At 40.4% G+C, this 15,346-nt stretch overlaps 1 protein-coding gene across 4 annotated transcripts in view; it reads left to right on the top strand.

Moving 5' to 3' along the window:
• opa1 (OPA1 mitochondrial dynamin like GTPase) overlaps positions 1 to 15,346 on the top strand; it is a 142,427-nt gene that overhangs the window by 65,814 nt on the left and 61,267 nt on the right. For all 4 annotated transcript variants that reach the window (XM_072255295.1, XM_072255293.1, XM_072255294.1 and 1 more), the window contains 3 exons: positions 5,443 to 5,507; positions 5,587 to 5,663; positions 14,726 to 14,891. In XM_072255295.1, the coding sequence (XP_072111396.1) occupies positions 5,443 to 5,507; positions 5,587 to 5,663; positions 14,726 to 14,891 (308 nt within the window). The remainder of the gene's footprint in view (positions 1 to 5,442; positions 5,508 to 5,586; positions 5,664 to 14,725; positions 14,892 to 15,346) is intronic.

The following is a 15,346-nucleotide window of genomic DNA, read 5'->3' as shown; positions in this document are numbered from 1 at the left end:
TATTCCAGGGTTCCGATGTTTCAGGTGTGATCGAGGCAGAGGAATGAAAGGTGGGGGAGTAGCATTGCTTGTTAGGGAAAATATTACAGCAGTGCTCAGGCAGGACGGATTAGAGGGCTTGTCTACTGAGTCCTTATGGGTGGAGCTGAGAAACAGGAAAGTTATGGCCACATTAGTGGGATTGTATTACAGACCACCCAATAGTCAACGAAACTTGGAAGAGCAAATCTGCAGAGAGATAGCAGGCAACTGCAGGAAACATAAAGTTGTGGTGGTAGGGGATTTTAATTTTCCATACATTGATTGGGACTCCCATACTGTTAGGGGTCTAGATGGTTTAGAGTTTGTAAAATGTGTTCAGGAAAGTTTTCTAAATCAATATATAGAGGGACCAACTAGAGGGGATGCAATATTGGATCTCCTGTTAGGAAACGAATTAGGGCAAGTGACGGAAGTCTGTGTAGGGGAGCACTTTGGTTCCAGTGATCATAACACCATTAGTTTCAATTTGATCATGGACAAGGATAGATCTGGTCCTAGGGTTGAGGTTCTGAACTGGAAGAAGGCCAAATTTGAAGAAATGAGAAAGGATCTAAAAAGCGTGGATTGGGACAGGTTGTTCTCTGGCAAAGATGTGATTGGTAGGTGGGAAGCCTTCAAAGGGGAAATTTTGAGAGTGCAAAGTTTGTATGTTCCTGTCAGGATTAAAGACAAATTGAATAGGAATAAGGAACCTTGGTTCTCAAGGGATATTGCAACTCTGATAAAGAAGAAGAGGGAATTGTATGAAATGTATAGGAAACAGGGGGTAAATCAGGTGCTTGAGGAGTATAAGAAGTGCAAGAAAATACTTAAGAAAGAAATCAGGAGGGCGAAAAGAAGACATGAGGTTGCCTTGGCAGTCAAAGTGAAGGAGAATCCAAAGAGCTTTTACAAGTATATTAAGAGCAAAAGGATTGTGAGGGATAAAATTGGTCCTCTTGAAGATCAGAGTGGTCGGCTTTGTGCGGAACCAAAGGAAATGGGGGAGATCTTAAATAGGTTTTTTGCGTCTGTATTTACTAAGGAAGCTGGCATGAAATCTATGGAATTGAGGGAATCAAGTAGTGAGACCATGGAAACTGTACAGATTGAAAAGGAGGAGGTGCTTGCTGTCTTGAGGAAAATTAAAGTGGATAAATCCCCGGGACCTGACGGAGTGTTCCCTCGGACCTTGAAGGAGACTAGTGTTGAAATTGCGGGGGCCCTGGCGGAAATATTTAAAATGTCGCTGTCTACGGGTGAAGTGCCATAGGATTGGAGAGTGGCTGATGTTGTTCCGTTGTTTAAAAAAGGATCGAAAAGTAATCCGGGAAATTATAGGCCGGTGAGTTTAACGTCAGTAGTAGGTAAGTTATTGGAGGGAGTACTAAGAGACAGAATCTACAAGCATTTGGATAGACAGGGGCTTATTAGGGAGAGTCAACATGGCTTTGTGCGTGGTAGGTCATGTTTGACCAATCTGTTGGAGTTTTTCGAGGAGGTTACCAGGAAAGTGGATGAAGGGAAGGCAGTGAATATTGTCTACATGGACTTCAGTAAGGCCTTTGACAAGGTTCCGCATGGGAGGTTAGTTAGGAAAATTCAGTCGCTAGGTATACATGGAGAGGTGGTAAATTGGATTAGACATTGGCTCGATGGAAGAAGCCAGAGAGTGGTGGTAGAGAATTGCTTCTCTGAGTGGAGGCCTGTGACTATTGGTGTGCCACAGGGATCAGTGCTGGGTCCATTGTTATTTGTCATCTATATCAATGATCTGGATGATAATGTGGTAAATTGGATCAGCAAATTTGCTGATGATACAAAGATTGGAGGTGTAGTAGACAGTGAGGAAGGTTTTCAGAGCCTGCAGAGGGACTTGGACCAGCTGGAAAAATGGGCTGAAAAATGGCAGATGGAGTTTAATACTGACAAGTGTGAGGTATTGCACGTTGGAAGGACAAACCAAGGTAGAACATACAGGGTTAATGGTAAGGCACTGAGGAGTGCAGTGGAACAGAGGGATCTGGGAATACAGATACAAAATTCCCTAAAAGTGTCGTCACAGGTAGATAGGGTCATAAAGAGAGCTTTTGGTACATTGGCCTTTATTAATTGAAGTATTGAGTATAAGAGCTGGAATGTTATGATGAGGTTGTATAAGGCATTGGTGAGGCCGAATCTGGAGTATTGTGTTCAGTTTTGGTCACCAAATTACAGGAAGGATATAAATAAGGTTGAAAGAGTGCAGAGAAGGTTTACAAGGATGTTGCCGGGACTTGAGAAACTCAGTTACAGAGAAAGGTTGAATAGGTTAGGACTTTATTCCCTGGAGCGTAGAAGAATGAGGGGAGATTTGATAGAGGTATATAAAATTATGATGGGTATAGATAGAGTGAATGCAAGCAGGCTTTTTCCACTGAGGCAAGGGGAGAAAAAAACCAGAGGACATGGGTTAAGGGTGAGGGGGGAAAAGTTTGAAGGGAACATTAGGGGGGGCTTTTTCACACAGAGTGGTGCGAGTATGGATTGAGCTGCCAGACGAGGTGGTAAATGCGGGTTCTTTTTTAACATTTAAGAATAAATTGGACAGATACATGGATGGGAGGTGTATGGAGGGATATGGTCCGTGTGCAGGTCAGTGGGACGAGGCAGAAAATGGTTCGGCACAGCCAAGAAGGGCCAAAGTGCCTGTTTCTGTGCTGTAGTTTCTATGGTTCTATGGTAACCCCAGCCAAAGTTTCTTTTTTCAAATGAGGCAATGAAACTGTCCAGGCTCCTTGAACATTTGCAGAGAATACACTCTGGTAAAGCAAACAAGAACTGAACTTGTTTTCAGTCATTTTGTGAAAGCCTTAAGAAATGAAAAATACTTCAAAACATATTTGCCAGCACTTCACAACAAAACAGTGATGGTTTGTGTGCTTCATTGCTAAATCTGGAAAGCTCCATACAATTGGAGAAGGATTGATTCTGCTAACAGTAAGGGAGGTTCTGAGTACAGTTTTGCATAAGTCACCAGACAAAATAATTAAAGCAATTCCGCTCAACAACAACTCTCTTCAAAAATGAATAGATGAAATATGGAAGACACATTGTGCAACATACTTAGGACAACAGAATTTGCTCTGCAGTTGGAGGAGTCAACTTTACCAGGCAGTGAGTGTTTGCTTCTTGGTTATGTTCACTTCATAAAAGATGAAAGCATGGTTCAGGACTTGCTGTTTGCAAGGGGTCTAGAAACAGATTCTAAGGAAGAGTCAATATTTTGGGTTGTTGAGCAACTTTTTCAAAGAGAAGGACAATCTACTCACCAACATTCCTGCTTGTGCAACGGATGGGGGACCATCAATGACAAGATGCCACCATAGGTTTATTACTTTCCTGGAAAAAAGCTCTACCTAACGTATTTACTCTTCACTGTGTAATTCACAGTCATCTTGTCACAAAAAAGTCTAAGTGATTGGCTGCACAAATCATTAAGTACTATTATCACAGCTGTAAGTACGATCTAGTGCCATGCTATCAATTCTTGACTATTTTGAGAGGTATGTATTGAGGATGATGAACAGTTTGAACACTTGCTGTTACACACAGAAGTCAGATGGCTCTCAATAGGAAACTGCCTGAGGCACTTTTATGCACTTTTTAAAACTGTGATAAAATTATTTGAAGACTCAAAAACTTAATTTAGTAATCAACTCAAGAATATTAGGCACAGCATTGCTTATTTGTTAGAATTATTTGCAAAGTTTAATGAAATCAATCTTCAATTGCAAGGAAATGTGAATCTTAACGAAGTCAGATCAGTTCTTTCCAAGTTAACCCTATTGTAATGCAACTTGGCTGTTGCGACCTTTTCCATTTTCCGAGCCTTTCTGAGTTGGAAGTGAAAGAAAGGATACCAGATGATGATCTTCAAGTTTACTATGCCCACCTGGGTGAGCTGCATAAAGACATGTACGATTTCAGGATCTCCTTTCGATCCAAATTCCAGATTCGGTAATAAATCTATTCCTGAACATTTATAATAAGGGATTAACAGGGAGGATGGAGGAAGCACTGATCTCACTACAAAATGACTGAGCTGAAGCGGAGATGCAAAAAATCATATCAAGACTTCTGGTTGCAGAAAAATAATCTCTGAATGCTATCCTGCTCTCTGGAAAAAAGTCAAGGTGTTCTTTATTGCCTTTCTAACATCATGCTTAGTGGAGCCTGGTTTCAGTGAAGCCATTCAACCTCTTTCAAAGCAAAGAAACAGACTGCAAATTACTGAATGTTAGGATCTAAGTTCCTGAGTGGCATTCAGCTTGATGTTAAAAAGCTGATATCACTGCATCAAGCCCATTCATCTCATTGAAAGGTGAAAAACTAATGAAGTTGTAAATAGTTGGAATACTAATGTAAGCTCTAAAATGTTGATGGAAATTGTTTTTACTGTAAATAACTAAAGACATTTTATTTAAACGCAAACAACAGGAATTCTGCAGATGCTGGAAATTCAAGCAACACACACCTCTTCCTAGAGATGCTGCCTGGCCTGTTGCGTTCACCAGCAACTTTTATGTGTGTTGAAAGACGTTTTATTTGTAGCTTTAAATAGATTTGAATAATTTTGCAATTATTTGTCACTGCTTTGAATTTGCTGATCCTTTTTTCTTTCACTGTGCATTGTAAATCAAAATTCTTTATTGTTTTAATGTAATGGCCGGAAAGGCAGAGGGGTGCGCTGGGAATGTGGTCTGGGATCCAAGGGGGTGGTAACCCAAAAAGATCTGGAAACCTCTGGGGTGGAGTATATTTGTTGGTCTGTTTTCGGAGTCATGATCAAACCAATGGAATTCAGCAGGGTGCATGAGTATAGGCGCAATTACACACAGTGCAGAATGAAAAATGAAAGCTTGTTCAAATTCAATAACTTGATCTAACAGATCCCAGTGAGAGTTATGTTCCAATGGTCAATACTTTTTTTTAAAGATGTTGTTTTGTAGTACTTTCAGTTATATAGTTCTGGATAAGTATACAATGTAACAAGTTCAATTAAGTGGTGCACTAGCTGTCAGTGTAAGATTGATCATTGTTTCAGTTTTAAAACGCTTTTATCGATTAGTTTTTAGCAAATAATATTAAGATCAAAGTAAAAGTTAGAATGCAGAGTTGAATGGGGATCATATAAAGCAGTTGTTTTGAGGAAAAGTTCCAGTGGTCTGAACTTAACCCAGCAGATTTTAGAAGTGTATGATTGATTAGTTACATCTTTTGTTAGCAAAGTGCATCATGTCAGTGAGCTATGTTTTGGTTCATGGGTAAAGAAATTATTCTATGTTTTAGAGAGAACTCCATTTGTAGAGAATTCATTAATGCCTAAGGTAATTTCAGCATTTCACTTAATTAACTAAAGTGCATTTTGTGTTATTATAGCTACTCGATTCAACCTTGAGACTGAATGGAAGAACAACTATCCACAGCTGAGAGAATTAGACAGGGTAACTTCCAATTCTTGCTTAATAGCTTTTGTATGAGCAATTTGATGTCCCTTTCTAATTCTCATTTTTCTTTCATTAGAATGAACTGTATGAAAAAGCCAAAAATGAGATTCTGGATGAAGTGATCAGCTTAAGTCAGGTTACTCCAAAGCATTGGTAATGTTTATTTTAATATTGGAGCAATAAATTGATTTTTAAATTAAAGAAATAGACTCCAGTTGAGATATTGATATTTGAAATATATGTAAGTAATTTCAGATTACTGTAATTAGTATAAAACCTGGTGCTCATTCTCTCGTTATATCACTGATTCTACTGTGAAAGTGAGTTGATTTGGTTTGCATTGTACTCAGCACTAACAAAACTCAAAGGCTCAAGTAGCTAACGCTGAGTGTTGGGAGAGTGTAAGCAGTGTATTCCAATAGTATCTGAGCTTCAAAACTAAACCTTCGAAAGTTCCCTTATCTTACAGATGGAGGTTTCATAAAATAAGGAAGAGTCATTTTGTTCTAATAAGTAAAATAAAAGCAGTCGTAGCCCACTCCCCAGTGTCTTGCACCGCATCCTCAGGATACCAAAATTCTACTATACTCCTAACTACCATTGAATCCCAAATTTGTGGTTCTTGCACCCCAAGATACCCCCTACAACTTCAACAGACCCTACTCTCAATCAACCCTTATTCGTATCATCCAAGTCAAAGAACACACCACAATACCCGAGGTACACATTCTTTAAAATAAAAACATGCAAAAAGCAACCTTGCACACAGAATTTTTAATGTAAATGTTATTGAGCATGGGGCCATTACGTACCCCAGCCTCCCAAATCAGCACTAAGTTTGACTGCTCCTTCAACAACAGCTATTCTTTTAAAATATAAGGTATTGCCCATAATCCAAGTCTGGGATGGATAAAGGCATGTAAAATTAGAATGAGAGAATAGGCCAGGGCAAAATAGCAGTTAGCAGTAAGCTAATGGTTTGTTGAGAATAACAAACACAAGGGGAGTAATTTCCCTGCACCTGGAAACTGACACAGTAATTTATTTGCAAACAACAGGAATTCTGCAGATGCTGGAAATTCAAGCAACACACATCAAAGTTGCTGGTGAACGCAGCAGGCCAAGCAGCATCTGTAGGAAGAGGTGCAGTCGACGTTAGTCCTGACGAAGGGTCTCGGCCTGAAACGTCGACTGCACCTTTTCCTACAGATGCTGCTTGGCCTGCTGCGTTCACCAGCAACTTTGATGTGTGTTACAGTAATTTATTTTTTTCTTTCCAAAATTACCAGGACATCTAATATTGCTGTCCTTTACATCTTGTATTGAATCTTCAGACTGAAAAAAAGATGGCAGAAGTTCCCATATGTAACCAAAGAATAACTTGAATCAGCATGTAATTTTTGAATCATATTTTCCTTTCGCACATTACAGGGCTACTTTGAAAATTTTGTCCTTCCCTTTCCTTTTAATTCTAAATCAGTGTTTATACTTAATTTGTTATCTCTTTTTTTTTACTGAAACAGTTTCAGAAGCATCACTTGGCAGCTCTTTATTGTAATTTAGGCAAAGCATCTGCAAGCACCTGGAAGAATTTATTTTTCTTCTAGAATAGCTGTGATATCTTGAATCTGCACCTAGAATTTAAATTAGCTTGATCGGCATATAGATGCAGATTACTCTTGAAAGTTCAGTATTTTTATGAATTTTGGTAATTTGCTAAGGAACACTGAAATGCAGCAAAGTGGAAATGTACTTTGAGAAGCAGCTGAATTATTTGATTTTAAGCCACCTGGAATAAATAGTAACACACACAAAATACTCGAGGACCTCAGCAGGTCAGACAGCATCTATGGAAAAGAGTACAGTCGACATTTTGGGCAGAGGCAAGGTGGTAAGTGAAGCCAAGATTTAATCAATAAGGGAATTAAAATCAAGGATTATAGGAAAAAAATAACAGGGAAATGGACTTGCAGAAAGCTGCGTCAACCATCACCTTATTGAATGGCAGTTGTCATATGAAAAATAGGAACAGTAAATCACGATATTTCTCTTTGTTCCTACTTCATTGGTCTTATATCTACTCTTTATTCCAATCACAATTAAGAGAAAATCTGCAGATGCTGGAAATCCAGGCAGAAGTTACAGAACACACGTCTGCACTCATCCCATCCTCCCTCCACCCCACCCAGGATAGGGTTCCTCTTGTCCTCATCTACCAACCCATCAGCCTCTGTGTCCAGCACATAAATCTCTGTAACTTCCGCCAACTCCAATGGGATCCCACCACCAAGCACATCTTTCCCTCCCCCCTACTTTGTGCTCCCCCCTCTCCTTCGCCATTCCCTATTCCCATTTTCCTCTCTCGCCTTATCTCCTTGCCTGCCAATCACCTCCCTCTGGAGCCCCCCCCCCTTCTTCCATGGCCTTCTATCCTCTCCTATCAGATTCCCCCTTCTCCAACCCTATATCTCTTTCACCCATCAACTTCCCAGCTCTTTACTTCACCCCTCCTCCCCCCTCCTGGTTTCACCTATCAACATGTTTCTCCCTTCCCTCCCCTCCCCCCCCCACCTTCTTACTCTGACTCCTCATCTTTTTTTTCTCCAGTCCTGATGAAGGGTCTCGGCCCAAAACATCGACTGTACTCTTTTGCATAGATGCTGCCTGGCCTACTGAGTTCCTCCAGCAGTCTATGTGTGTTGCCTGGATTTCCAGCATCTGCAGCTTTCTCCTGGTTGTGTTTGGAATAAAGAGTAGATATAAGACCACTGAAGTAGGAACAAAGGGGAACCTCGTGATTTGCTGTTCCTAGTTTTCATATGACAACTGCCATTCAATAAGATCATGGTTGATGCAGTTTTCTACAAGTCCGTTTCTCTATTTTTTTCCATAATCCTTGATTTTAATTTCCTTACTGATTAAATCTTGTCTTTGAGTATATTTTATCTCATTTTTGCATATTCAAATTTAATTGTATTCTAATGTAAGATAGTGTTTTAGTTCATAGACCTTAGAATTTGCCTGAAGTGTTTTTGGTAATTACTTATGCAGCGCATTGAGAATGGGAAGAATTGTTTTATAGTTGTGCTGGGTCAAAAAGCCAAATCTGTGACCAGTTACTCTTCTGAAATACAATACAATAAAATAGATCATGTGCTTGCCTTGTGTCTGGTTTGTATTCAAACAGAATACAAGGCTTCTGGTTATCTATCTAGTGATTTTTCTCTTACTTTGTGAAAGGTTACCATATTTTACTGTTTCTTTGTCAGTCTTTCTTATTTCTATTTGCTTTTTTAATTTTAGATGTTCAGATCAACAGTTGATATATTCTGACTTTTTTTTCCCCTATGCTGTCCATTCCAACATATACTGTACTTTATCAAAAAAAGTTCATCGACACAGTTAATCTTTCCTTCTGTAAATATGGTCTAAGATGCAATATTATTAAAATAATGAAGGGTTAAAGGCCAGTTTAATTCGTAATAGTCATATTGATTAGTAATATAGAGTGAAATATGTTCATTGGCTGGTAAAGGACTTAAATCTGTTCCCTAAAATAAGTACTTGGTTGTCCTGGGAATCCATGATAGATTAGCAACTTTTCAAGAGCTGAGAAGGAGATAAATCAAAGTTGCTGAATCAATTTGATGATGAATTGTTCAGTACTTTCTTTTGTGTTTGTTATTTTATTAGTATAAGCACTGAATGGGCATAGTTTCTGAACTGGTTTATGTTGGTAAGAATTGAACACAATGATACTTCTGGTCTGAAAATATTTTTTTAAAGTAGGATTTTGTTGAAACTGAAATGTAGCAGTTGGCAGATATCAGTTATTAATACTTGTGGATAGAACAGAGAAATGGGAATCAATTGCATGCACAGTAATATATGCACTGATGAAAGGGAAATACTGGTAAACGTGTTTTCCATGCAGAAGTGATTTTACATTAATGTTCCACATTAATACAAAATTATAGAATACTTGAACACTGACTTAACTTGTTCATCTTGTGCTCAGATCTTTCGTGTCAAGGCCATATGTTGGATTTAGCCAGATTTTACTTGCTAATCCTTTCAAAAGCATTTGGGAGAGGGGGAAAAAGACTACACCGACCAAAGTGATTTGGGGGGGGAAATGGTACCTCAACATTTACTAATTTGTAATGTGCAAAGCTTTGCAACTTAAAAATACTTTTAAAGGTTGAACTGAAGTCTTGAAGTGTGTGTCACATTTATTACACTTGCTGTTCAAGAAAATACTCTGTCTTGGATTCTGAGTTACAGATGGCCGATAACTGTCAATCCTACAAAGAAAGATAGTCACACCAGGGCCTGCGAAGGCAGGTAAATGGGTAACAGCCAGGAGAGGGAAGGGCCGGAGTCGGAAGCTGGAGAGTACCCCTGTGGCTGTCCCCCTTAACAATAAGTACTCCAGTTTGAGTACTGTTGGGAGGGACAGCCTACCTGGGGGAAGCAACAGTGGCCACACCTCTGGCACAGAGTCTGGCCCTGTGGCTCAAAAAGGTAGGGAAAGGAAGAGGATGGCAGCAGTGAAAGGGGATTCTATAGTTGGGGCGTCAGACAGGCGATTCTGTGGACGCAAGGAAGAAGCACGGATGGTAGTTTGCCTTCCAGGTGCCAGGGTCCGGGATGTTTCTGATCACGTCCACGATATCCCGAAGTGGGAAGGAGAACAGCCAGAGGTTGTGGTACATATTGGTACCAACGACATAGGAAAAGGGAGTAGGTCCTGAAAGCAGACTACAGGGAGTTAGGAAGGAAGTTGAGAAGCAGGACCACAAAGGATTACTGCCTGTGCCACATAACAGAAAGTATAGGAATAGAATAGAATGCGTGCCTGAGCGATTGGAGCAGGGGGCAGGGATTCAGATTTCTGGATCATTGGGACCTCTTTTGGGGCAGGTGTGACCTGTACAAAAAGGACAGGTTCTACCTGAATCCGAGGAGAACCAATATCCTGGCAGGGAGATTTGCAAAAGCTATTGGGGAGAGTTTAATCTAGAATTGCTGGGGGGTGGGAACCGAACTGAAGGGATGGAGGAAGAGGTGGTTGGCTCACAAATAGAGACCGCTTGGAGACAGTGCGAGAGGGAGGATAGGCAGGTGATAGAGAAGGGAGGCGCTCAGACCGATGGTTTGAGATGTGTCTGTTTTAATGCAAAGAGTATTATGAACAAAGCGGATGAGCTTAGAGTGTGGATCAGTACTTGGAGCTATAATGTTGTGGCATTACAGAGACTTGGATGGTGTAGGGGCAGGAATGGTTACTTCGAGTGCCGGTCTTTAGATGTTTCAGAAAGGACGTGGAGGGAGTCAAAAGAGGTGGGGGCATGGCGCTGTTGATCAGAGATAGTGTCACGGCTGCAGAAAAGGAGGAAGTTCTGGAGGAATTGTCTACTGAGTTTCTGTACGTGGAAGTTTGGAACAGGATGGAGTCAATAACTCTACCAGATGTTTTTTATAGACCACCCATTAGTAAGAGGGGCATCAAGGAGTAGAAAGGGAGACAGATTCTGGAAAGGTGTAATAATAACAGGGTTGTCATAGTGGGAGATTTTAATTTCCCAAATATCGATTGGCATGTCCCTAGAGCGAGGGGTTTAGATGGGGTGGAGTTTGTTAGGTGTGTTCAGGAAGGTTTCTTGACACGATATGTAGATAAGCCTACAACAGGAGAGGCTGTAATTGATCTGGTATTGGGAAATGAACCTGGTTTGGTGTCAGATCTCTCAGTGGGAGAGCATTTTGGATCACAATTCTATCTCCTTTACCATAGCTTTGGAGAGGGATAGGAACAGACAAATTAGGGAAGTGTTTAATTGGAGTAAGGGGAAATTTGAGGGTATCAGGCAGGAACTTTGAGGCATAAATTGGAAACAGATGTTCTCAGGAAACATATGGAAGAAATGTGGCAAATGTTCAGGGGATATTTACATGGAGCTCTGCATAGGTATGTTCCAATGAGACAGGGAAAGGATGGTAGGGTACAGGAACCGTGGTGTACAAAGGCTGTTGTAAATCTAGTCAAGAAGAAAAGAGCTTACGAAAGGTTCACAAATCTAGGTAATGATAGGGATCTAGATTATAACACTAGCAGGAAGGAGCTTAAGAATGAAATTAGGAGAGCCAGAAGAGGCCACGAGAAGGCCTTGGCGAGCAGGATTAAAGAAAACCCCAAACATTCTACAAGTATGTGAAGAGCAAGAATATAAGAACTTGAGAGAATAGGACCAATCAAGTATGACAGTGGAGAAGTGTGTATGGAACCGGAGGAGATAGCAGACGTACTTAATGAATACTTTGCTTCAGTGTTCACTACGGAAATGGATCTTGGCGATTGTACGGATGACTTATAGTGGTCTGAAAAGCTTGAGAATGTAGATATTAAGAAAGAGAATGTGCTGGAGCTTTGGGAAAGCATCAAGTTGGATAAGTCGCCGGGACTGGATGAGATGTACCCCAGGCTACTGTGGGAAGTGAGGGAGGAGATTGCTGAGCCTCTGGCGATGATCCTTGCATCATCAATGGGGATGGGAGAGGTTCCAGAGGATTAGAGGGTTGTTCCCTTATTCAAGAAAGGGAGTAGGGATAGCCCAGGAAATTATAGACCAGTGAGTCTTACTTCAGTGGTTGGTAAATTGATTGGGAAGATCCTGAGAGGCAGGATTTATGAACATATAGAGAGGCATAATATGATTAGAAATAGTAAGCATGGCTTTGTCAAAGGCAGGTCGTGCCTTATGAGCCTGATTGAATTTTTTGAGGATGTGACTAAACACATTGATGAAGGTAGAGCAGTAGATGTAGTGTATATGGATTTCAGCAAGGTATTTGACAAGGTACCCCATGCAAAGCTTATTGAGAAAGTTAGAAGGCATGGGGACATTGCTTTGTGGATCCAGAACTGGCTTGCCCACAGAAGACAAAGAGTGGTTGTAGACGGGTCATATTCTGCATGGAGGTCGGTCACCAGTGGTGTGCCTCAGGGATCTATTCTGGGACCCCTTCTCTTTGTGATTTTTATAAATGACCTGGATGAGGAAGTGGAGGGATAGGTTAGTAAATTTGCTGATGACACAAAGGTTGGGGGTGTTGTGGATAGTGTGGAGGGCTGTCAGAGGTTACAGCGGGACATTGATGGGCTGCAAAACTGTGCTGAGAAGTGGCAGATGGAGTTCAACCCAGATAAGTGTGAGGTTGTTCATTTTGGTAGGTCAAATACGATGGTAGAATATAGTATTAATGGTAAGACTCTTGGCAGTGTGGAAGATCAGAGGGATCTTGGGTCGGAGTCCATTGGACACTCAACGGTGCTGCGCAGGTTCAAGTTCAAGTCGCTTTTATTGTCATTTCAACCATAACTGCTGGTACAGTGCACAGTAAAAACGAAACAACGTTCCTCCAGGACCATGATGCTACATGAAACAACACAAAAGTACGCTAGACTACCTGAAACAACACAAAACTACATTAGACTTCAGACCTACACGGGACTACATAAAGTGCCCAAAAGAGTGCAAGGCAGTACAATAATTAATAAAGAAGACAATAGGCACAGTAAAGGACAAATTACAATATAATAATAAGTTATGTAAATGTAAACAGTGTTTTAGCAGGAATTGAGATAGAAATGAGCAAAAATTGCAAAGGGAATGGAATGGTGTTCAGTTGTGTGTGTGTGTGTAGGTTGGTGTCAGACTAGACTCTGGGAATTGAGGAGTCTAATAGCTTGAGGGAAGAAACCGTTACACAGTTGACTCTGTGGTTAAGAAAGCATATGGTACATTGGCCTTCATCAATCATGGGATTGAGTTTAGGAGTCGAGAGGTAATGTTGCAGCTATATAGGACCCTGGTCAGACTCCACTTGGAGTACTGCGCTCAGTTCTGGTCGCCTCACTACAGGAAGGATGTGGAAAACATAGAAGGGGTGCAGAGGAGATTTACAAGGATGTTGCCTGGATTCGGGAGCATGCCTTATGAGAATAGGTTGAGTGATCTTGGCATTTTCTCCTTGAAGTGACAGAGGATGAGAGATGACCTGATAGAGGTGTATAAGATAATGAGAGGCATTGATCGTGTGGATAGTCAGAGGCTTTTCCCCAGGGCTGAAATGGCTATCATGAGAGGGCACAGTTTTAAAGTGCTTGGAAGTAGGTACAGAGATGATGTCAGGATTTTTTTATGCAGAGAGTGGTGAGTGCGTGGAATGGGCTGCCAGTGACGGTGGTGGAGGTGGAAACGATAGGGTCTTTTAAGAGACTCCTGGATGGGTACATAGAGCTTAGAAAAATAGAGGGCTATGGGTAACCCTAGGTAATCTCTAAGGTAAGGACATATTCGGCACAGCTTTGTGGTCCGAAGGGCCTGTATTGGGCTGTAGGTTTTCTATGTTTCTATGTATCTAATTGCCCAGCTTTAAAACACAAGAGTTCATCATAGCAGCAATTATCCACTGTCTGATCACACTCTTACATCTTACTTACTGAGTTGTTTTTGTAGAACCTCATATTAAAATATTAGACATGGCAATGCCCTGTTTGATTTGAGAATGGCTTATCTTTCAGGGCAAATTTTGGACAGAAAATCGTTCCATCTCAGAGAAAGTGCCATGAATCACTGGATGATGCATCTTACTTGCTCAATATGAAGTTTATAATAGAACTTCATATATTGAAATGCTTTTATTAAATTTACACTGGTGATGCATATTGCGTTAATTTCTGAGATGCATACAAGTTAATTTTTGAGAATGAAAGTTAAACCTCTATTCTGGTAATCTACTTTGAGGATCCATGACTAAAGAAACATATGCCTGTCAGTTATAAGCAGTTTCAATTTTATAGTAATTATTTAACATCTTTGAGGCATTTGTTTAATACCATTATTACTTATCAATTGTGTAAAACTTGTGTAAATTACAAGGAAATTCCTCAAGCCTTTTCCACAGGCAGTGGATGATTTTCATTATAGTTTGGAAAAAACTTTTGAGCTTGATCCACAGGGTCACCTACAACATTATTTTAACAATTGATAGTATTTGATTTAATTACATGTTAACATGCTTAGATGTTGGTGCAGTAGGAAGCAAGATATGTGTATGTTTAAATATTTTCTTTGAAGTTACTTTGTCTTATCCTTAAAAAAAATGAGCCACAGCAATTTGACTGATTGGAATTCTAAATTTGTTTCTAGGGAAGAAATTTTGCAGCGAAAGCTATGGGAAAAAGTCTCCACTCATGTGATAGAGAATATTTATCTTCCTGCTGCTCAGTCTGCGAATTCAGGCACATTCAATACCACAGTGGACATCAAGCTCAAACAATGGACAGACAAACAACTGCCTCACAAAGCAGTAGAGGTTGGAGTTGGTTTGCATCTTATGTAATTTGCTGATATTTAAAATTGAGCAGTGATTATTTAGACAATAAGACATAAAAGCAGAATTAGGCTGTTCAGACTGTTGAGTCTGTTCTGGCAGTCCATTACGGTTGATTTATTATCCCTGTCAACCCATTCTCCTGCTTTATCCTCGTAACCTTTCTTGCCCTGATTAATCAAGAAGCTATCAAACTCCACTTTAAATATACCCATTGACTTGGCCTCCACAGCTGGCTGTGGCAATGAATTCTACAGGTTCTACAAATTCCTCCCCACCTCTGTTCTAAATGGACATCCCTCTATTCTAAGGCTGTGCTCTCTGGACCTAGACTCACCCACTGTAGGAAACATCTTCTCCACATCCACTTGTGTTGACCTTTCAAAATCTGATAGGTTTCAGTGGGATCCCCTAATTTTTTTAAGCTCCAGCGAGTA

Source organism: Mobula birostris, chromosome 4 (genome assembly GCF_030028105.1).
Source record: "Mobula birostris isolate sMobBir1 chromosome 4, sMobBir1.hap1, whole genome shotgun sequence".
NCBI lineage: Eukaryota > Metazoa > Chordata > Chondrichthyes > Myliobatiformes > Myliobatidae > Mobula > Mobula birostris.
The sequence above is the reverse complement of the archived record's forward strand: the minus strand, read 5'-3'. Positions and strand labels throughout refer to the sequence as shown.